This window comes from Equus asinus, chromosome 10, assembly GCF_041296235.1.
Source record: "Equus asinus isolate D_3611 breed Donkey chromosome 10, EquAss-T2T_v2, whole genome shotgun sequence".
Classification (NCBI taxonomy): domain Eukaryota; kingdom Metazoa; phylum Chordata; class Mammalia; order Perissodactyla; family Equidae; genus Equus; species Equus asinus.
Window position 1 is genome coordinate 96,574,323 of NC_091799.1, and position 24,453 is coordinate 96,598,775.

General features: G+C 47.4%; 1 protein-coding gene across 3 annotated transcripts in view; it reads left to right on the plus strand.

Annotated features, from left to right (window-relative positions):
- The window catches only part of ANKH (ANKH inorganic pyrophosphate transport regulator), a 139,166-nt gene that overhangs the window by 104,176 nt on the left and 10,537 nt on the right, over window positions 1-24,453 (plus strand). For all 3 annotated transcript variants that reach the window (XM_014838970.3, XM_070519848.1, XM_070519849.1), the window contains exons 7-8: window positions 522-614; window positions 4,521-4,616. In XM_014838970.3, the coding sequence (XP_014694456.1) occupies window positions 522-614; window positions 4,521-4,616 (189 nt within the window). The remainder of the gene's footprint in view (window positions 1-521; window positions 615-4,520; window positions 4,617-24,453) is intronic.

Genomic DNA, 24,453 nt, shown 5'->3' on the forward strand with positions numbered 1-24,453 from the left:
AGGAGGCAGTACCGTAAAGCCATCGACAAACTCATACCGTCGGCCGCCCTGAAGGACAGCCTGCAGGCGTAGAGGTGGATCCTGAGGGAAGACTATCCAGAGAGCAGAGAGGGCTCCACTTGCAATTTGAACCTCAAGAATTGGGCCAGACAAGAGGTTTGTGTTTGGCTCAAGGGAAAGAACCAAGATTCTGGAGTCTGGTGGACCTAGGTGAAAATCTTGGCTTCTCGAGCCAGTGGTCTGAGTCTATTTCTCGTTGGGTTCCTGTAAAACAAGCCGTATCCTCCTGGTCTCAGGTGCACTGCCCCGGCCCGTGCATCCCACGCCCAGGGACGCAGTGGAGTGCCCTCCTCCCACTCCTGGGCCATCCTGTGGCTGGCCGATGGTTGTCACCCAGTGTGGAGTGATCTGTGAGTGGGGCTCACACCTGAGACAGTTTGCTCTGCCACGTGGCAAACGGCAGCTACTGGAGATGCTTTCCGCGGTGCCGATGCTAACTCTGCTGGCCCTTCCTCTTGCAGGCAGTGGCGATTTTGACAGCCACGTACCCTGTGGGTCACATGCCATATGGCTGGTTGACGGAAATCCGCGCTGTCTACCCTGCTTTTGACAAGGTGAGAACCTGTGGGTCATGGTGTCTGAAAGACGCTATTTAAAATTAGCATTTGATGGACAGGGCTCTCCAACGAGGAGCACTGTGGTGTTGCTCCGTCTCGCCTCCTTCTGTAAGGCTAATGTAGCATTCGGGATGTTGAAAGTAATTTTGGAATATTTCCCTCAGAAAATCACAGAGGCAGTTGAAGCTTACCTTGATGCTGATTCTATAATGCTTCTCCAAACTGATATTCACTTTTAGGTTATTCCTGTTGAGAAACTATTTGTTTGCAAAAGGGAAGATATACTCTCAAAAATTTTTAATACATTGGATTTTGTTTCTGTGGTTTGGTTTTTTAAAATTAAACTAAGGCTTTACTGCCCTCATAGCAGATGTGAAAGTACAGACAGGAAGTTGTGTGCGTGAGCTAAAAAGCTTACGGCCGTCTTCCTGTGAGCTGTGGCACGTGCACACTGAAGTTGTCCACGCCGCAGGCTTGGGTCCAGGTTGGTTTGGGTGCAGCAGACTTATTCCAGCTGAAAGGCTCTGCTGACAGCAGCTCTGTCCTCCCGCAGCTGCTGACACAGCGGGGGGAGGCACATAACCCTTCAGACCTGTAGCCTGTAGCTGGGTCGGGACTGTCCGCTGCTTATCATTCAGTAAATGTCTATTTTATTAATGCTTAATTATTTGAACCTGCAGACTTTCATCCTAAAATAAATGAGTAGCAAGACAGACCCCAAAAAACAGAGTGCATAGTGTTTTCAAATGAAAAATAGAAAAGAATCACCCAGCCTGCTACTTGCACTCTTGATAGAAGACAAGTTTGGCCTCAAATTGCTATCGAGCTAGCTCAGAGCCATGGCTGATACCATTTAACTTATGCCAACAAGAGCCCTGGAAGGGGAGCAGAGAAAGCCTCTTTGCCGGGGTCCCCAGCAGATCAAGTTTGTCAGCACAGGCAGTTTGGGTTCTGGCTAGCTAAGGCTGGCCTCCCTCCTTCCTCTTTCCCCTCACCCCCACCCCGACCCCCGTGGGTGTAGGAAACCCAGGGAAGCCACACAAAGCAAGGCCAGGCCACAGGCTGCAAGCTCACCTCATTCCTTCATGTGCTACCAGCTTCTGAAATGCCCCCCTCTAAACTCTGTGGGCTTCTGGGAGGGGGCAAGACCTGTGGAGTGGGGGTCCAGCAGAGATTTTCTCTCCACCTGGCACCCTGACCTGAGGGCACCTCCTGAGCATCTCTGAGGCGGGGATGGAGGATCAAATCTGAAAAGATATGGTCCACTATGGGTCCACATCCTTCTCTGCACCTGTGGCCCACAGGCAGAATTTCCACGAACACACACACAGACCCCTCTGCTCACAGGTACCCATCCACAGCATCCCTCCACACTACCCATCCCCCACGCTGCTCTTTGTATCACCATTACTTGCCTCTCTTCTCACACCCATGCTCAGCAACTCACCTCAAAAGACTTCAAGGATTCCCACCATGCAGCCTAATGTGAGATAGGGTGGTGGCGTTGCCCACAACTCTTTACTGGGCGTGGAACTTCCCCAGTAGGCTATTAGTTGGAACTACCACCTACTTCAAACATTCGCTTGCAACATCAGGATGCAGAGCATCTCCTAAAAAGTGCATTTGATTCCTGCTTCACAGGCCTTTGAGAATGGACTTCAGAAGGCATGAGTCACTTACAGGAGAGAACTGATGGTCCATGTTTGAGTGGGTTTAATCCAATCTACTGACAGAAATCATTGTTTTCGTTTCAAGGAACATGTGTATCGAAGTAAATCCTAGAAAACCAAGATGGATATAAGTCTTGCTAAATGTCTAGCTCTTGGAGAATAAGATGATATAAGAAAACCTGATGAGAATAGCAGGTACCAAGGTCAGAACCTCCTGGCTGTGAAAGTCTCCTCTGAAATTGTTTTTGGCTACCTTGAAATAATAAAACTTAACAATACTACACTATACAGTTTCCCTAGGAGCATCCAAGGAAAACATTGCCTTATTCATGATCACAGAGGTTAGCCAATACGAAAAAATTCCTTTAACGAGCATACCTCTAGCCACAAACTGGAGTTACTCAGAATCCTTTTGAAACCTCACCCATTGTTTCCAAGCATCCCACTGAGCTACTCCAAGCCATTTATATGAATGCCGTCTATTCACCCAAATCTTAGACACCTCCGTGTGGACTTCCAGAATTTGCTGCATCGACAATTGAAATCCTTAGCCTCTTTGTGGGTTCCAGCCTAAGAGATTTAAGATTTCTCGCATAACTCTGATGGTTCCAGCTAACTATTGAGCTGGGAGAGTTCTCCAGTGGTACCACATCTCTCTAATGTTCAGTTCTCATCTGCGAAAGAGTACGTTTCTAAGCAGATTGGGCACACAAAACAAAGCACAGATGCTGCTCTAATGACACCTGCTCGTTTCTTCCAACTGTACTTGCAGAAATATTTGCTATTTTAAAAATAAAAGTGCACCTGAGGGAGCTACGGCACGTTGTCGTCACCACAGGTGACGGGTGCGTTTGTAGATTGCCTGACTCTTTGCAGCCTGGCCACCTCGTCACTCAGCCCGCCAGGGCACCGCTCTCAGAGATCCCCGGGGAAGATGTCCTACTCCCTGTGATCTGCACTTTGCTATGGCAGCAGTTGCTTATTCAGAAAAGCAGATATGCTTTAGGGATTGGAATTAAGAAAATGGAAACCCATCCATCCAGAGGTTTGTGCTGGTGGCATCTGCAGGGGGCATGGATTAGAGGGATTGCTTTGGCCTCTGATGTAAAGGAACCATCGAGAGCTCTTTTCCGAGTGGAACCGGAAGTAGCTCTGCTTGGGGGCATCTCATCCCGGCTGGCTGCAGGAGCCGGGTGCTCAGGTGTTGTTTTTGTTAGTCAGCGCTGGGACTAATTGGCTCCATAACAAGGCGGGGGTTATTTTCTCTGCTGGTTGTCGCCCATTTTTATTGGGTAATTGGCATTCATGGCAGTGATGCCAGGATAGCTTCAGCAGAGCCTCAGATTCAGGGATATATAAGAGGACATCGGAGCCATCTGCATTATTCACTTAAAATTCAATGTAACAAAGGCTGTTTGAGCACCTTCTATACTCAGGAAGGATTGTGCCAAGTTGCAGGAGCTGAAGAGATGGGTGAGACACTCAGTCCCTGATCTCAGAGAGTGAGCCCACCTCACAGGGGCTTTGACACAGGCCCCCTGAATACAGACCAGGATGCCCTACATGCCTGTAGAGAGCTCCAGGGTGATCAGCGTACAGGAACAGGGACCCTGGAGCAGTTTGGAGGTATGAGATCTGAGAGACTTTAAGGCACAGATGGGCTGTGAAAATGATGGGCCTTGAAGAGAAGGGTGTTTGTGACAATCAGAAGACCCAACGAGAGAAGAAGACACAAAAGCCCAGAAATGTGAAAGCTCCAAGTGTGTTGGGAGAGAGCAAAGGGTTCCCTCTGGGATAAAAGTCCAGCACTGGGTCTGGGTCAGGGCAGCAGGCCTTGGATGCCCAGTCAAACTTATAGTCCATTTGCGGGGAGGAGAGGGCCCCGTAGGTCACTGAGCAGGGCCTCGGCACTCAGGGACATGCCCATGGTGGCCAGGAAGGGAGTGCACCAGCTGAGGCCCTGGACTAGGCTGGGTGGGCGCCAAGCACCAAGGGGAGGGGACTGATTCAGGAGATACTGCCAGGCATTCAGTGTGGAGCTTCCACTGGTTAATGTTCACGTCCAGAAACCTGACAGCTGTCTGAGAGACACTCAAAGTGCCAGCCGTCTTCCAAGCTGTCCCTTGACATCTATACTTACGATGCAATCATGTAAAACAGAAACGAGATGCATGTGTGGTCAGCCGAGGATAAGTTGGAGCCCAGTCACTATCGTCCTTTTCTTTCCCTCTAGAATAATCCCAGCAATAAGCTGGTCAGCACAAGCAACACAGTCACAGCAGCCCACATCAAGAAGTTCACGTTTGTCTGCATGGCCTTATCGCTGACGGTAAGAGAGACCAACACACACCGCTCTCTCTCTCTCTTTTTGTTTTCAGAAATAGGGAAACAGTCATTTTGAAGGGAGTGGTCTGGTATTGCATAATGTGATGCTATACTAGATTAATTAACAACCTCTTCAAAACATTTTCTTCCCAAAATATGAACCACTGTTATTCGAGGAGGTCACTGAATCTAAGAATAAAGGGTCAGTGTTACTTGGGACTTCTTAAATACTGAAGAAAAACAGACTTTGTCTTTAAATTTAATAATACTCATCTTACTGAATAATTTCCAGCCTGTTTTTAAACATCCAGAGTTAACTCTGCAACCATCCCTGTCCCTTTTCCAAATTTAATTGGTGATATTTCCGTTTCCGATAAAAGTTCCTTTCCTAATTACGTTTATGCTGATGTAGCCACTTATTTCTTCATCATTTAACACATAGTTATCGAACACCTACTACATCCCAAGCCTTGGGCCATCTTCGAGGATACACCTGTGAACATGTGGGTAACACGGCACCATTGACAGTGCCGTCGGTGGCTCTGTGCACAGCCTTCAATAAACAGCACCATCCTTCCTTTATCCACTCCCATGAGTAATTCACATGGGCAAGATCATATTCAAAAGCCATGGAGAAAATACATGCTCTATAACCCAAAGCACATGGTATATAATTTAAGTTTGTTTATAACATTTATAAACACCCTTATGTTGTAGACTGCGCTCTTTGGATTCTAAAGATGGAGATCAGAAGAAGAAAAAAAGAAATATGGGTCTTTTGAACTCAGTTCAGTTTTCCTTTTTTGTTGTTGTGACCACACATTTCCTACCAGATCCTGTAGAAATTCTCTGTTTATATGGTACAGTGTAAGCATGGTGCAGGAGTGCCTGGGTGTCTGCAGTTCCCATCCTAATGGCCAATCACGAGGACCTGAGCAGTAAAATGTGTTGGGTCATGCTGATGACAGGAACACGGGAACTGTTGTCCTTCCTACTAGGATCACGAGAACCATTTAGCTTGATGTGTCCTAGTATAAGCCCTTTAAAATCAAGCCCTACATATGTTTTAAACTTTTAATGGATATTTTTTCAAGCCCACAGCTTAATATTTAATCCAATGATCCAACACCTGCATAGATTGTAATAAGGGCAACACAAGACAAATAGCCCATCACATAACACCTCTGACACCCGAGTCATGACCTTGTGTCCTCAGCTGCCCGTTACCCCACCCTCTCGCCAGTCCGTCCCTCACGCAGCTGGGCCCCACCTCACCAGGGAGGAATTGCTGATCGCGTCAGGACAAGTTACCCCAGGCAACTCTGCTCCCCTGTTTGCATTATTTCTCTCTATGGTGTGTAAGTTTTTCCATAGTTCCATAAATATTAACAAAACCCTGAACAACCTTGAAACTGTCTTAAGAGTATTTTAGGAAAAACAGAGAAGGTTTCTATTCCAGGAACAGACCTCAGCTTTTGGAGACTGTGTTAAATGACTGGAAGTTGCAAGTTGAGTTGATTTGGATGCCAGATTCTGTGACTTGGACTTCACGCGCATGGAAAGCTAGAAGCTTTGGGTTGTTGCTGGCTCTGCATTCTGGGGTCAGACTTCCTCCATCTCCTTTGCTCCACTTAAACATCTTCCCACAGCTCCAGCTGAGTCCCACGGAGAACTTTACCAGATTGACTTTCAGGATATTCCTTTTCTCCTTCAGCTCACGGGCAATACTCTGGACCTCTAAAACAAGAGCAATGGGTTTATTTGAAATGATAACTACTTAAGATCTAGCAAAATGCTTTGATTTCCCATGTAGAGGTTTTGTTGAATTATTCCAATCCTAGATCTAAAAACCATCTGTAACTAGAAGTATCTCAGGGTAGATTTTCACCATAGAAACTGAGACTCAGAATCCTTTGTTGGAAAGGAACTTGAGGTTGAACTAGTCCAAACCCATAGTTTTTTAGAAAGGAAATGACTCAGAGAGGAGAGGTGACTTGCCCAAGTACCCAGTAATGGAACCAGCTAGAAGCCAGCCTTCCAGGCTTGTTCTCCAGGGCCCTTTCCTCTGAACTGCACTGTTTCAGCCAGTAGGCCGTCTGGCCCTGAGGCCTCCAGACTGGAGCACTTGCTGCTGTGCTTGAAAGGGGGGGTTTCTTCAACACAAAAAACAGTAGTATTTGAGTGTGCAGTGTATGAGCTGTCTCACCTACATTCTTCTGATCACGGTTCAGCCGGTTGGTCCGAGATCTTGGCTAGAGAAATTGTCATTAAAAGATGCATAGAAAAAAATGTAACCGTTGGGTTTTTTCCCTACATTAGATGTTCAGCTGTCACTATAATATGTACATACCTTTTCATTGGCATTTCTCATAGTCCTTCTTTATATCTGTTGCCCCTCGTAGGCTCTGAACTTCCCCAAGGCAGGGGATGTACTTAGTCATCTTTTATCCCCAGGCCCTAGCATCCTGCCTGACACAGAAGGTGCATAATAAACAGTTAATAAACATGTGAATTAGTTAATTCTTAACGATGAGATACAGATCAGAAATGGCACCACCAATGGCAACCCCCCACCCCACCATGAGCGACAATCTCCTTATTTATACAGTTTACCCTATTTTCAAAGCTTTTCAGAGGTCCTTTGCTCTCTTGACTATTTTCTTTTTTTTTTAATTTTAAAACTTCTTAGCGTCAGGAAATTAACATAGCAGAGATCATTGAAACATGCGAGAGCAGCTCACTTGGTTTTTATTCCAGTAGATGATATAACATAGAAAGTGCGAGCTTTTGGTGGTTCCACAGCTTTCTCTGGATCACCTAGGATTCGAGCACTTTCCTGTGTCCAGCTCCTTGGGGCAAACTAGCTTTTCTCCCTGGGTCTTTCAGAAGAGCTCACCCACAGATCCTGTGGACGCTCAATGACCCACCGATGCTAACTGCTTTTCAAAGGAAAACGGGTACTGTCCAGAACGAAAATTCCTCTTCCCATCAGAATGGGCTCGGTCTTCAGGCCCTGACATTTTGGGTTCAGCATCTGCCTTGGATCCGGCTGCGTCACTTTTGACAGTTCATAAGAGACTAATAGGCTACAATGCACATATTTATTTATTTATTTATTTATTTTCTAGTATAGATTTTCAATTTAAATTTAGAGTATCTCTCCTACTCCAAAAGTTGGTTCTTTCTTCAGACTTTTATCCAGGAGTCTTTTTGAGACACTGGGCTTCAAGAAAAGCAGCAGACATCTTCTGCCCAATTGGAAGAGCAGGTGGATTTAGGAGGAGTGTAGGGTGGAGAAGTAGGAGTACTTTCCTGCTAGCGTCTTGCTCTCCCCCTTCAGGGATGCCTTTAGTTAGGCATGCTCGGCGCAGTGCTGACTGTCTTCTTCAGACCATCTGATGGGAGGGAGGGTGAGCAAAGGGGGAGCTTTAGTTGATCCAAAAATGAACTTCATAATGGGAGAATTGTCAGATAAAAATTAATCCCCTCACTAGCAACAAAGGAGCAGATATAATGCAAACTAGGGTTAGCAAGGTGAGTGCAGCCTGACAAGCTACTGAGTGGGGTGAAGCATCACACAGTTGGAAAATAGATACAGTTGACGTTGATTTGGAAGAACAGCTTCTGATCGCTTGCTGCATCATGGAAGCTTGCAGCACCGGCCACGCAGAGGAGAAAACGGAGGCAACCAGCAATCAGAGCTGCGCAGGAGGCAGGAGCACAGAGAGCAAGGCTGTGGCCTGTGCTGGGGGCAGAAGCAAACAGCCAGTTGTGCCCTGAACCTTCCAGTAGAGCATCATCTCCATGATGTACGTGACTGACTGTAAAGTGCAGTGATAACTCGCATGTCGTCCAAGGCTGCATTTCTCTAAGTAGGTGATCGTGGTGATCACAGGCAGCAGGGTGGTAGCAATAAGCTTGTGATAAGGGAGCAGGAACAGCATTCCTTCCCCTTGGGGAAAGGAACTGGTAATGCTTAAACATATAGAAACTCAGCCTTTTGCACACCCTTTGGGCTTTATCATGATTCCCTCCCTCCTGCACTCTAGATTTGGGGATAAAATAGAAACCAACAGCCAGAGGGGGATGTGTCTTTCAACAGTCCTATTGGTGAGGAAGAAGTGTCCCAAAAAGATAAGGGACCTCTCTATTCCTGGACGCCATGCCAGTTTGGTGAAACCAGTGGATCAGTTTACCAAATCCACCAACCTTTCAACTTACCCCAAACGTGTAATTTTTTTAACTCCTTCTAAAAATGTTCATAGAAAATCATATTAAACAGGGAAGTTTTAACAGCTTTGAATGATTTTAGTTGACCAATTTCCATTTTGACTTCACTATGGCATTTTAAGAACATTTGGTGTTTTCTTAAGCTCCCTGCTATTCTAGCTTTGGGGAGATGGTGCCAAGAGTGGGGCCTCTCTGCTACAAGAGAGGTGGAGAAGAATCCATGCAAAGCACAGGCTTGGCTGATGCTGAGGCCTCCCAGCCCCTTTTTACAAATGGAAATGGGCATCCGTCCAGATGGATCTTGGCAGGCAGAGCTGGCAGGGACTTTGTGCAATGAATGACCTACACGATCATGCCCAGCACCCCCTGGATGCTGAACTCAGAGAAAGTCAGGAGGGCAAGAGCAAGGATCAGGGAAAGCGGAGAGACTGGATGTCAGAAAGATGGAGTAGAATGCAGGTCAGAAGGAGGAGGGGAGAGACTCTGGGTCAGAACAAGAAAGAGGAGGCTGAGAGTCAGAGAAGGATGCAGGATGACCTCAGTGGGTGCAGACAGATGAGAGAATGGGAAGGCCCCGGAGACTTCTGGAGCCCTCACAGCCCTCCAGGGCCCTGCCAGTCCTTCGAGTACAAATTGCTATAAACTTTAGAAGAGTTAAAAAGAGACAAGTTTTTAAGAAATCAGTAAATTCGACAAATTGTTAGTTGGCCAAATAGGCTTTTCCAGAGGTTGGTTTTGGTGAACTGGCCTGTTCAGGAAGCAGGTGTGGAGCATGCTTCTCACCAGCCTTCTCCAGAGCTGGCTTTGTGTTCCCAGATTCAGATTATGCTGAGGTCCTTTTAAAAAAAGTTAAAATAGGTCTTTACTCTGTATCTTTGTGAGCCTTGCTTTTGACATCAATGGGTGGTAAAAACGGAACGTGTGAATCTGCACCCAATCCTGAGTCTTCTTTTCTGATTGTTATGGGTTGAATTAAGTCCTAACCCCCAGTACCTCAGAATGGGGCCTTATGTGGAAACAGGGTTGGGATGAGGTCTCGGCGGGTGAGTAAGGTGCACCCCTGATGCAATATGACTGTTGTTCTTGTAAGAGGGGGAACTGTGGACACAGAAGCACCCTGGGAGAATGCCCCGTAAGGACTGGGAGCCAGACCCTTCCCTGGAGCCTTCACAGGGAGCGCAGCCCTGCCAACGGTCTGCTCTGGACTCCAGACCTGTGAGACAGTAACTGTTGTTGTTGTAAGCCACCCAATTTGTGGGACTTTGTTACAGCAGCCCAAGCAACCTCAAACATCGATGTTTCTGAAAGAAAGGGATCTTCTTGTCATCATTTAAGGCCGTATGGATTGACTAACCAGACCTAACTATTCAGCTGACTGACTTCCTTTTTAAATTCTCCATTTAGTGATTCCGTAAGACATCTCTATTATATTATTTCCAGAGTCTCCACGTGAGAATCTGAGTGTAGGATTTGCTTAGAAACATTTTTGCAGGTCAGCATGGTGCCTGAATTTATGCGCTTAATTATATCTTTGCTGATGGGTTTTGTGTGTGTGGAGGGGAAGTTATTGGCATCATAGCATCCACTGTTCGGTTCAGGTTACTTTGCTTTTTGGTTGTATTTTGCTTCCCATTAGTTGAATAACCCAGTGTGTCTCAATCAGGCCCTTGCAGAACCCACTGTCACTACTAACACTGAAAAGCCAACACATGTCCCCAATTTTCAGGGAACAAATTAAGTTGCTAATATTTTATCCATTTGTATCTGTCCCCTCAAATTGTCTCAAAACCTTGGTCCCTTCTACTATCTCCCACTTGAGCCTTATAAATGGTATCAGATTTGGCACAAAATGATAAAAATTACGTAGCTTCAGTTGAACGTGTCAGTACACACCTGCATTCCACAAAGAATACGTGCGGGGCTGCCACCTGAACAAGGTAGAGACCCACGGGGAAGACACTGTATCCTTCCCCAGGGCCTGCTGGAGAGTCCTGAGTCCCACTTAGGGAAGTTAAGGGTGATTGTGGATCCTGCACGTGCAAAGTGCTGCCAGGCCACAGTCTCATATCGAAGATGTGGTTCCCAGGCTCCACCCCAGGCTCTTCTGGTACAAAAGCGGATTTATCGGAGGGAGATGGCAGTCACGACTGCTGTTCCACACAATGGCAAAGTAACTCAGTGGGGATTAAATCCTAGACTTCCCGGAATTATATTCTATGATTCTCTGTGGCTTTTTTAAAAATCATTTTTATTAGTCTCAGCTTGAAGGCAGAACCAGTCTGGGGAGCATTTTTCCCAGTGGGCACGTTGCAGTGTGTAGCACCCAGACGCCAGCTTGATCAGGTGCACAGTCCGCGCCCTTCCAATGGTAATCACGGTGAGACGTGTGGACCAAAGGCTGTGGTGTCCGAGGCTTCTTGGGTTTCCAGTGTCAGCAGCTGCTCATGCACTCCCAGGTGCTCTGGGCCCTGAACACGAGCACCTTCCTGGTGGCCTGAAACTCCTGACGTCCTCTTGACTTACACTGATACAACGTCGGGAGTCCAGCAAAACCCATGCAAAACATCTCATTTTTTGCAAATTATCTCAGAATATCTCAAGAAACACCAGATAGATAAAGCAGTGTGGAAATGAGCACAGTGAGGACATAAAACACAGATTGATATGCTCAATGGTCATTTTGTATGTTTAATGAAGCCGGAGACCACTGGGGACCCAGGAACAAAGGAAAACAATCAGAAACCACTGGTCCCACGGAGGTGGTTCCTGGTTTACCTCTCCCAGCACTGAGGTGTCTCCTGCACCTGCAGGTAGGCTCAGAAGGTGACATGGAAAGTAAAGTTGCCTTTAGCCATGGCCTTTGCTCAAAACGTGCTGTATCTTAAAAAGTTTATTACTGCATTCCAGCTCTGGGTCCGACAGCCCACTGGTTCAGGCACAGTGAAAAAAACACGTTTGCATTGTGCCACGAGATTATTCTGGGGGTCCTTTCGTACCTTTGAGCCCAGGGCGAGCCTGAAGGAACCACGATGTGATGCTGAGAAAAAGCACGTGTGGCAATCATGGCGCCTGGAACACCTCCTTGCCATGAAGCCAGTGCCCAACCGGTTTCAAGGGCCTGTCATCCATCCTCCCTGAGAGATGGCTCTTAACCCATGTGGCTGGAGATTGAATTGGCGCTTACCAAAACAAAACCAAAGAAGCTTCCAGAGAGCCATGGTACGCAGGCTGGAGCCTACCCCTCTGAATTGGAGACAGGTTGAGAGGCCCTGAATGGCCATGGGGCTCTCGTGGCACTTCACTGCCCTCTTCGTGGTTTCTGATTTAAGAGGTGGGGGAAGGGGCCAAGGGAAGAGATTCAGCTCAAGCTTGAATGCAGGGCCACACAGCAGGAGGCTAATGGATGCAGGCCCTGAAGCCACAGGGCCTGGGTTCGAGTCCTGGCTCCACCACTCACCACCAGGGTGGCTTTGGGAAGGTCAATTAGAACTGTAAGCCTCCACTTCTCCAGCTGCCACACAGACATGCTAAGAACACCCACCTTATAAGACTTGTCAAAGGGATAATGGCTTAGCATGGTGCCTGGCATGCTGCAAGCAAAGAATGCCAGCTCTCGTTATCGGGCAATCCCCAAACGCATAGGATTCCCTGGGACTTTTTTTTCTTTTAGTGTTTTAAAATCTCAGTCTTTTGATAGATTTATACATACCTTCTATAGGTGGACTTCATGCATATACCGTTTTTCTCCCGGAGGCTTGGGAAAGCTCTTCAGATGTCCCGTGTGCCCTCCTTTTTATAGCCTCCAATCCCAGTGCAGCCAGTGCGCACTCCAGCCTTCAGTTGTCTTGCTAATCCAGAGATGTCAGTTCCTCACAGGCTGCAGGGAGCACAGAAAGAGGAGTTGATATATTTAGTCCTCTGACCTAGACATCTGATCGCTGTACATACCAACCAAACCTTAGAAACGCCAGTGAGGAAAGACTTCAAGCCACGCTTATGTGCATTGCCAGAATTATCTAAAGCCTGGGCAATGGAACAGACGCTTTCAGGGGGTTGATGATGCCTGGGGATTCTCAGTTTATAGCACAGCACCCCAGAGAGAGCACGTCCATATTTATTCATGCAGTCAGTCAGCAAATGCTGGAGCCACGCTAGGTACCAGGTTCTGGACCTACCACAGTGAAACAAACACAGGGCCTCTTTTCTCATGGAATTTATAATCTCACAGAGAAGGCCGGCAGTAAACCTACGCCATGGTGTTGGGTATCATATTAGTTTCCTGTGGCTGCTGTAACAAATGACCACAAACCTGTGGCTTAAAGCAACAGAAGTTTATTTTCTCACAGCTCTGGAGGCCAGGAGATGAAATTCGGTTCACTGGCCTGAAATCAAGGTGCCAGCAGGGCAGGCTCCCTCCAGGGGCTTTCGAGGAGAATCTGTCCCTTGCCTCTTCAGCTCCTGGTGTCTGTTGGCTTTCCTGGGCCACATCACTCCAGTCTCGGTCTCTCCTCCTGCTCTGTGCAGTCTGTGTCAAATCTCCCTTGGCATCTCTCTTATAAGGACACTTGCGATGGTATTTAGGACCCACCCAGACAACCCCAGTTAATCTTCTCTCAGCATCCTGAATCTAATCACACCTGTTATCATATACAGTAATAAATATTTACTTGTTCTGGAGTTTAGGGAGTGAATATATCTTTGGGTGGCCATTATGCAGCCTGATGCAAGTAGTCACTGGTGCTTTGGAGAAAAGTAAAGTAAAAGGCGGGAGGGTGGGGGATGCCATTTTGGACGGGACAGTCAGGGAAGGCCCCTCTGAGGGGACACATTTACACATGAGCAGAATATCTAGGAGCCCAGCAGCCCTGTACTCCCTGTGCATGTGTGGCTGTGGCCTGTGGTGAACACACACCCTCCGTGTTTGAGTAGCATCTTGGTGCATATCAGCCTGCACTGCTTTATCCCTCCTTTCTGCTCAGGGACTGCCTCAGTTTCTCCTTCTCTCTCTGGTATCCACCTCTCCGGACTCGCTCCTTCCTGTCTGTGTATAAGTATGCTCAAGGCTCCTGGCCTTATAGAAAACATAAAAATCCTGTCTTTATCTGGCAGGCACCCTACATTTCTCCTCTCATTGGCATCCAAACTTCTTGAGAATTGCCTGAGAGCGCCCCCCTCCCCTTCCTGTGTTCACCACAGCCCACCGGTCGTCCCCACTCCAGGCCCCTAGCCTCCTCTCTCAGGGAGCAAGGGGCCTGGCTTCTTCCCCACATCATTCTTTTGATCTGCCTTCTTGCTGCCATTGCCTGTTACCTCCTTACAGAGCTTGCCCAGGTTCCTGCTGGCTCGCTGCCCCAACTCCAGCGGGCACCGTCCCAGCCTTATCTTATGTGTTTGAGGATCATTTCCCTTGGCTTCTGTGACACCATCCTCGGCTGGTTTTCTTTCTCAAAGATTTTATTTTTCCTTTTTCTCCCCAAAGCCCCCAGTACACAGTGGTATATTTTTAATTGTGGGTCCTTCTAGTTGTGGCATGTGGGACGCTGCCTTAGCATGGCTTGATGAGCGGTGCTGTGTCCGCGCCCAGGATCTGAACCGGCGAAACCCTGGGCCGCCGCAGCGGAGCACGTGAACTGAACCACTCGGCCACGGGGCCAGCCTCCGGTTTTTTTTCTTCTTTTCTGAGTCTTCCTGCACAGGCTTCTTGGTGGGAGGTCCCTCTTCCTCACTACAAGTGTGCCTCAGCGTTCTGTCCTAACCGCCTGGCCATCTCCCTCCTGACACCCTCTTTCTGCAGGGTCACAGCTTCCATTGCCATGTTTGGCTGATTCTCAGGTCAATGTCTTTGACGCAGATCTCTCTCCTGGGCTTCAGGCCTAAACATATGCCTACTGCACAGATGCACTCAATTTCCCACAGACATGGACAACTCGACCTGTCCCAACTGGGGCTCATGACCTGCACTCCCCTCCAAGCTCTTTCTCCTCCCCATTCCCTATTTCAGTAACTAGCACAGACATCTGCCTGGTGTTGCCAAAGCCAGAAGCCTGGGCGTCATCCTTGGCTCGGCCTTCTTTCTCACCCTGATGTCCGCTCAGTAGCAAAGCTCTATTCAGCTACCTCCTAAGTACCTCTCAGACCTCATGCTCCTCCATTCCCTGCCATCATGTCCCTATTTCAGACTTCTACGTGCCCCCTCTTCAGTTGGCACCACAGCCCCTCATGAGTCTCCACACGTTTCTCCTCCAAACCAATCCTTATAGTGCAGCCAATGTGAGAACCTTTGCTGGCTCTCTAGTGCCAGTGTAACCCAAACCCTTAACGAGCAGTACAAGCCCATCAAGTGTCCTCTCACTCTCCATCCCAACCACAGAAAGCGCCTGGAGCTGAGGGACCATTTCATTCTCTCGGCCCAGGCCTCTGCCCACGTTGTCCCTTCTGCCTGAAACCATCTCCCTGCCCTCCTTGTCCAGCTTATGTGACTCCGACTTACTTTCAGGTACCAACCTAAATGTTGTCAGCCTCCTTCCCCCACCCAGCTGCCCCTGCCGTGCCCCGAGTCTCCCAACACAACATAGCACTCTGTAGTGACAGGGGCTCCCTGAGGGAGGGCATCATCTCTGCTCTGTTCACCATTGTATGCCCAGCATCTGGCATGGCACCTGGCACGGGACAGGTGCTCAATAATTGTCTTTTGAATGAATACATTTATAAAGCACATTGTTATAGTAACAGACTAGTGATGGATTACTACAAGAATCAGTAGGTCACTGTGGAATCAAAATTATAGAAGCCATTAGAATGGGACTCCTGGGGAGAGGAGAGGGAGGTTAAGAGAGACTGTAACTTCTCAAAGATGGAGGGATGCTGAGGCGGCCATCCTCATCTCTGCTCTTTGCTGCGGAGTCATTCTCATCCCTCTTGCACATGGCAGCCCTTCAAAGAGCCGCAGCCCGCTTTTATAGCTCTGTAGCAGCCTGGCTTCCAGACCCTGGGGGGTTTTGGTTCTGTTCCTTAAAGTTGTTCTGGTTCCTCAGTGCTCCTCTGAGAACATGGGGCACAAACTCCAAAGCAGGTCTGACCTCCACTGAGTCTAACGGACTAGAATTGTCCACTTTTGACTTCACAGTTTTCATTAATGCAGCCTAAGTTTACATTGGCTTTTTAAATTAGCTAATGGCACCGTTAATATGTGAAACACAGGACCCAGTAAGATCCAGTTGGCCATGTTCTCATGACAGTCAGGGCTGGCCCCTTCTGGAATCCATCTTCAGGATACTTGTCAACCCCGAGGCTCCTGGCATCTCCCCAGTTCTCTGTGCTTTCTCTGCCACATCTATGAGTATTTTGACTACAGACAATGTTAGTGATCTCAGCCTTCCACACACTTAAAGTTATAACAAAATGGTTTGCTCTCTCTTACCACTTTCGGTCTTCAAATCCCTCTTAACCATGTTTGCTCACCCGTCTGAGTTTTAGGATGACCCTCCTTCGTGGAGAAGGCAGATGCAGAGGAGGGGTTTGGAATGTACCCCTGGCCCCTGGTGGTTCTTGCCTCTTTTTTTCTTGAGGAAAATTGGCCCTGAGCTCACATCTGTGCCAGTCTTTCTCTATTTTGTATGTGGGATGCTGCCACAGCATGCCTGCCAACGAGTGGTGTAGGTCCACGCCCGGGAACCGAACCCAGGCCACCAAAGTGGAGCGTGCCGAACTTAACCACTAGGCCATGAGGCCGGCCCTTTGAGTATATTTTTTTAAAGCTCTTTCTCTTGATCATAGCAGTTTCACCCATTCAGTATATTTGGGCTTCGTCTTCCTGATCTTATTCATCCACAAGATTTCAAGCTTTTGAATTCAGGCAGTTTCTAGACTTCATCTGGGTGTACCGGGAACTCAGTAAGAAGGAGCCTGTGGCTGGCAGATGAAGGTGGGGAGACCACAGATGCCACCTCCAAACCCAGGCCCGTTTCTCTTCCACTCGCCCTCCTCTGCAAGCAGCCCGGGGAACTCCCATGATGTCTTCAGGTGCCTTCTGTCCTCTCATTTGTTCCGATTCTATGAGGGGAATTCTCTTTTGAGAGCTTTGTCTTCTTTCAGAATTTCTGGTGCTATAGGATCATACTTGCCTTTTTTCCACAAATTTGGAAATCTCTTTTCTTTAATCCTTTTTTTCCTCATTTCCCTGGTTATCATAAATTCAATGAGTACATCGGCTTTATCCAGAGTACACCCTCAACTTGATGAGGATGGTCATTCTCTCACATGTGAGCGACCGTCTCCTCCTGGACCGTCAGAATTGCATCTAGTGAGGCTTTCCTTTGTCATGGTCCCCGGCTTCCTGAGGTAAGCCTTGTCTGGGAGGGATTAGACTGGAGGCTGCTGGAAAGTGGAGAGGGTGACTGAGTGATCTGGAGAAATCATGCGTGGAATTGCAACAGAGCTGGATGTCTCCATGGCACCTTGCCTGCCAGAGCCCCTGAGGCCAGGAGGAAAATATGTGCCGTGAAGAAGTAGAGGCCACTGCAGAATTTAAGGTGAAGATGTTTGGTGTTTAAAACATTTTAGTCCTAAAGCTTCAGAACCTCTGGTCTCAGAGGGACCGTCCCAAGAGGGAAAGAAAGCAAAATTCGGCAGCACCGAGAAGGAAGAAGTCAGAAAAATCTGCACGCTCGGGGGATTTCTCTGTGACACACTGAGATAATCTCTCTCAGTGAGGTTCAGCTAATCTTAAAATAACTGTTTATGCTGTTCACACTAGATCAGTCCCCAGGAAGCACAAATCCCAAAGATATAAACAGGAACTCCGCTCTGCTTCTTGCCCTCCCCCCCAGAGCCAGCCGCCTCCTTTGAAAGACAGCGAGCTTACTGACAACGTCAGTATTTCTGGGACCCCTGATCCCTGCCAGCGCCCAGGCTCCCACCGCCTGCACCTCTCAAGGGCTGAGCAGCTGTCTGAGGTGCCACTGGCAGAAAAAGGTTGACTCTCAGGAAAGGAAAATGCCTGCCTACGAGTCACAAGTGTGGAGTCTGGTCCAGCACTGCCTGTCGCTGCCTCGATTTCCCCAGTTAGGAGACCTTTTTCATCATTTAAGGGCCAATTTTGCCTCTTGCAGTTCAGGATAAGTTCCTCTACTCCCATTTCCATCTCCTCTCCACATATAACGCATAGGGTCTCAATGCTCGGGTCAGCCGATCACTTCTCAATTGCTGCTGCGTGGGAGCGCATATTTCAACATCTGACAAGCACATCCAGAATTTCTCTTTCTTACTTGCATCCCATTATTCAGAGCTTCAGCTCAGTAAAGCAAGTCAGGCCTGAGTCCTTCAGTTGGGTGCTACAAAGCTGCAAAATCTGAGCTGATAAACGGAAGCTGCTATCCCACAGGACCTTGTCTGGGTGGCCCTATTTGCAGAGTTAAAAGTTCGTTCATGAGAGTGACCCAGTCTCGCCTTCTGTTGCTGAACTTACCCATGAGCTGTCACTCAGCCACTGGGGCAGCAGACACTGCAGGCCTTATTCCTGCCGTGGTACCATGCTGACCCTGTGTCTCAACAAGGACAGCCTGTTTGAGGCTTGTTTCTGCTGGGCTGTCCCACCCCCGCGCCCCAGACTGCCGTCTCATTGTTCACAGTATCCAGGAGGAGAAAATGACTCTCTTGTGCGTGTGGGGAGGACAGAAGCACCAAAGGTGAATAAACTGAATCCAAAACTTTCTCATTTCACGCCCCGCACAGTGCCAATGTGCTGTGTACCAAAGGGCCGTTTCGGCACCTCTAGACAGCCCAGGAATATAGAGGGAGCAGGGCTTCTGAGTCTCCAAGGCCAGGGTTGAAATCCTGGCCACACCCTTTACCAACACGGTGACCTGGTCACACAGCTCCTCTAGGCCCTGGCATCCTCCTCGGTGGAGGAGCAAAATATAATGCCACGATCCGGGACTGTTGGGAGGATTAAGTGAAATAACCTAAGGAAAGCTCTTGGCGTATGATGAGTAATTGACGAGAGTCAGTCCCTTCCCGCTGGACCTCTGCCCTCGCTTCTCACCCCCCGAAGCTTCAGTAGTCCCGCTTTCGCTTTTTAAGTCACCACTCAGTAATCCACGCTGTAGATCTGAGGGGTTGATTGGTTTGTTTTGGGGGAATGCAAGGGAGATGAAAACAATTAAGAGTGGTCTCCCAAACTCTACCTAAGCCCTCGGAAGAGAATGACAGTACAAATCCACACGTGCACTCTTAGAACAATTAGCAAATGAATAAGCATATTGTGTTATGAGCAGGTTCCAATTTTTTAAAATTGTGTTAAAATACACCTGACATAAAACTTAGCATCTGAACCATTTTTAAGTGTACAGTTCCATACATTCACATCGTTGTGCTACCATCACTGCCATCCATCCACAGAAGTCATTCCATCTTGCAAAACTGAAACTCTGTCCCAATGAAACAGCGACTCCCTGTCCCCCTGCCCCCAGCCTCCGGCAAGTTCCAATTTAACTGCTAACAGTCAAGAGAAGTAAATGCTATACATAAGCTGGGGTTGGAACTTTCTAAATATTTTTCAAATCGGGTAAGCAAGACTAGGAAAGGATTAAACATTATTCAGGGAGGCGGAATGGCCAGAAGTTGGACGCACACCCGGGCACCCTCTGCGGGCCTGGTGCATGGCGCCCTCTGCTGTTTGAAGCATATGGCTTCTTTCACTCAACCGTTGCTGCCTTCCTAAGAATTTAGTCTTAGGTCTGAAAGACCCTCTGAGTTGCTCTCATGAAGGGTGTGTTTTGGACAGTTTCATTAAATCTCAAGGATAGTAGGGATGATTTAGTTTTCATATTCTTTTTTAAAAGCTGATTTTAAAAACTACATCTGAAAATGTTCATTTTTTCCATTGAACGTGCCGTAACAGTTGATGGTTGTGTCCACTCCCTGCGGAAGTGTTTGAGATAGATGCGTGGTGATCATTATGACTATCAACAAGCCACACAGAATCTTAGGTGCCACACAGACATTTTGTAATATGCTTTTCCGAGCTGCCTAGCTTAACAGGACAGCCAGCTCTGTTTCTCTCAGCAACAGATGTCCTGTACTCCAATTATTTCAGTCTGCTAAAATGTTTGCTCGCCTGGCCTTACATAAGAAGTCCCCCCATCTCCTCACTCTGCATTATTGTAATCCTCATGCTCCTTCCTCACAAGGTTTTCCCTCCTGTGACTTTCTCCTACACAGCGTGGTCCTCTCCCATCACCCTCTCACGGGCTGTCCCTTGGTTTTCGTGGCCACTCCCGTGGCTTTTCACCCAGTTGCCCTTCAGAGGATGAGGCAGAGTCCCCAAGACCAGCAGCTCTGCAGGACAATAGCCCATTCCCCTTGGCGTTTACTACAGGCTTGCTCCCTGTTGCCCTTTTTAATGCCGATCCCCAGAAACTGGGCTCATTGGCCACTTTCACACATTATGTCTGCTTTAGGTGTTTCAGTTTCATAAAACAGCATACTTTTTTTCTTCCAAGTTGGGAACCACTCGGGTTCTAAGAGTCAGTCCTGATGGAATGCTGTATCATTCCATTCGGGATGTGGGGACTTCTCAGGACACTGTTAGCATTAGGAAGGCTGGTAGAAAGGACTCCATCTAGCTCAGGTGGCAGCCAGCAAGTGAGAGTGAGAAACTGTGGAGAGGAAGGGCAGATGGGTCCTCAGAGAGCAGCCGGGCCTCCAACCTGAAGGTAGAGGAATGCTCATTCACGTCACTCTGTCTTTCATGCCACACATCAGTCCCTTGGCACATCCTGTTAGTGTTAACAGCAAATACCTCCAAATTCGACCATTTCTCACCTCCCACTGGGCTAAGGGCATTTCTCACCTGGAGTTACAGTAGCTCCTGATGGGGCTCCCTGCTCCTGCCTTTGTCCATCATAGTCTGTTCTCACACGGCACTGGAAGAGCCTGTCAGAGTGGCAGTCTGACCATGTCACTCCTCCCCCTACAACCTCCCCTGGCTCCCATCTCTCTTGGAGTTAAAGCCAGAGTCATGACCATGACCCAGAAAACCTTCCATGAATTCTTCCCACGACGTTCATACGAGCCAACGTAATTTGATGCTGAGAATCAAAAGGCTGAATGGTGTTCCTTAGGTCTACATCAGCTCTCTCTGAAAACTGAAGCAACAGAGGCTTGTGCAATATCTGATAGTGTCCTGCCTTGTTTTGGCCCCTCCACCCCCAAGTAAATCAAATCAGTGTGCCTTCTGCATGGAGTGACTTGGGATGCAGTTTCCCAAGACACTGGCTGTGAAAACCGAGCTGTGAGCCACCTTCTGAAAGCTGGTCTTCCCTCTGAAACAAGACTTCTCATATCCCTGTCATAAGCACATTAGTATTAAGATTGACTTTATCTGTGAAGACAGATACAGGGGTCCTTTTTATCTTAAAATGTTTTTCTGAGCCAGCCCTGATGGCCTAGTTGTTGAAATTCAGGGCTCTCCACTTTGGCGGCCCGGGTTCAGTTCCCGGGCACAGAACCACACCACTCGCCTGTCAGTTGCTGTGCTGTGGTGGTGGCTCACATAGAACTAGAAGGACTTACAACTAGAATATACAACTATGTCCTGGGGCTTTGGGGAGGAAACAAGGGGAAAACAATTAGAGGAAGATTAGCAACAGATGTTAGCTCAGGGTGAATTTTTCCAGCAAAAAAAAAAAATTATGTCAAAAAAAATGTTTTTCTGATAAAAAAGAATACATGCTCTTTGTGGAAAACAGGGAAAAGTGCAAAGAGGAAAATAAAATCAGTCCTAATCTCACCACTTACAGGTGACTCCACGATTAACATTTTATCGTGGCCCCAGGACACCTTTTATGATAATGAGAGCTGAGATTGGTCACACTCACTCTGCATTTTGTGCGGGTCTCAGGCCCCTTAGCATGGGCCACAGACATGCCAGCGGTGTGGCCGTCTGAGATGCGCTAAGGGGCTGGCACCAGCATGTCAGTTAGCTTACTCACCAAGCACACAGTCCAGAGCCAAGCTCGGAACCACCTCCCTGTATGCGGTATAGTTGAGGGTTAACCACTGGTTTACCCAGTGGAAACTTAAACCCAATTAAACATATATTGAACCTTTCTTCTAAGTAAAAGCTCCAGTTAAAAATGGCGCCCAGGGCTGACTATTTTAACTCGAAACAACTATGTATTTTACTTTTTCTAACCACAGACAATTAGAATCTCTGACTTACTACTGATCCTGATTATTCAGGGTAATGGAGACAGCTTTGTGAGCTCCTCAAAAGCATGGTCAACAGCTTCTGGAAATTCAGTCGAAACCAGAGCTCTTGGCAACATTCCTTTGTGGAACAGAATCCTCTCAGGACGTGCAGAGATGGCCGTCTCACTGTAGCTGGGTTTGCCTGTTCTCTGAGTTCAGATGCTGACCGAGACAGCTGGCTTCTTCGAATTCCAATCCCAGATTCTAGGGAAGGAGACCCGGATTGTTCCAGGGCAGGTCAGGGACTGACTCTATGGTTAGGGAGCGGGTCTTGGGAAGGATACTCCCTTCTGTGTTTCTAGCCTGACTGACTCTCACCGTAGCAACTTAGACCCGAGGGTTTTCTTTCTGTAAGGTGTGGGGCATCCCTCATCCTTTCTGCACACTGTTATCCTGTTCGGGCATCCTAATATATGGGGAAACTTTGCCATAACTTAGTTCATTGTCCTACGGATTTAGAAATGAAAGGTTAAATACTGCCCCCAATGCAGAACAGCTACAGTTGAAGCCTGCTTAACGGATTGCCTCTAAGGAAGATGTTAATTACACATTGATCTGCCCGACCAAACCATCATTAGCAAGGTGACCATGGCACACATACTGACCGGAACTGCGTGTTAAGCTTGTGAATAAAAAGGCTGCACCAATGATGGTTAGTTTCTAAAGAGGCTAATAGAATTAAAGAAAATGATCGTGATCAGTGATCATGAAGGCAGAAGGTTTACCTGGTGTGGTCTATACTCTCCTAGAGATGCATGTATCTTGAAATACAAGTAAGTATTTCAGAGTAGAAATTTTATGATCAGTGCCTGCTCCTCAAAAAAGAGATCACAGTCTGTCAAATAAAAGGAGTGGATCATGGATCTTCTTCTTTTTAAATAACCCTTTTGTTTTAGAATTATTTTAGATTTGCAGAAACACTGAAGATAGCACAGAGTTCCCACACACCCTTCAACCCTCACTCACATCTTTACTCTGGTCCATTTGTCACAACTACAGAACCAATGCTGTTACATTACTGTGAACTAAACTCCGTAGTTTATTCAGATTTCACTAGCTTTTTCCCCATGTCCTGCTTCTGTGCTAGAATCCCATCCAAGTTACATATTACAGTCAATCATCCTGTCTCCTTTGCCACCTCTGTTCTTGGAGAGTTTCTCAGACTTCGCTTGTTTTTGTGGTCTTGCCAGTTTTAAGGAATACTGGTTAGGTATTATATAGAATGTCCCTCAGTTTGGGTTTGTCTGAGTTTTTCTCATGGTTAGGCTGGGCTTATGGATTTGGGGGAGGAAGACCACATAGGTAAAGTACCATTCTCCTCACGTCTTATCAAGAGTAATGCCATCAACATGCCTTATCATTGATCATGTTGACCTTGATCACCTGGCCGAGATGATATTTGCCAGGTTTCTATGCCATAAAGGTACTTTTCCCCCTTTCCATACTGTGCTCTCTTTGGCAGGAAGTTACTGTGGCCAGCCCACACTTCAGGAGTGGGGAGGCATGTTCCACCTCCCTGAGACGGGAGTATCTACATAAATTAGTTGGAATTCTATGCAAGAGATTTCTCCCTATTTGTTTATTTATGTCAGTGTGAACTCAAGGGTATTTATTGTATACTGTGGGTGATAATTCAATACTACATTATTTATTTTGTAGCTCAAGTTGTTCCAGCTTTGGCCATTGGGAGCTCTTTCTGCTGGGCTCCTGTATCCTCTGACATATTACTTCAGGCTGATCATCTTGTAGATTTCCTGCCCTAGTCCTAGAATGAGCCATTTCTCCAAGAAGCCCTGGTTCCTTTTATTGGAGAATAAATAGAAAAACCAAGATCTGGGCACCGAGTGGGTGGTTCTATTTTGCTAGCTGCTTCCTAATGAGATAATATTGACAGCAGGCTCTGCAGTAGAAAACCCAACCCTGCAGCTGCTCCAAGGAACAAATCATGTTCATTGTCAGTAGTTTATTAGGTTTGTGTCCTGGTTTGGAAAAGTCAGCATCATTAGGCTCTGCAAATATTTGAAGAACACAGCATGTTGTGGTCAACTGGGAGGGCAAGTTCTGAGTCAAGACTATGCTGGGTGAACTCATTAGATGACACTTTTCCTGCATATTCTGTGTTAACTTAACTTCTAAAGCTTCTTGTTTTCTGAAACAGACTGGTTAAATTGGGTCTGATTATTATGCTAGGGCTCAGCACTTTTCTTTGGGAAAGTCAGCCTGCAAATAGGTATTGCAGCTCTTAACCAACACTGTACCTCCTTCTACGTTGCATGGATTCCTTTCTGGGCAATGCGAGGAATAGTCACTTTTTTCGGAACTTGCTGCAAGGCAAGGAGTATTTTCATACTGGAAGCACG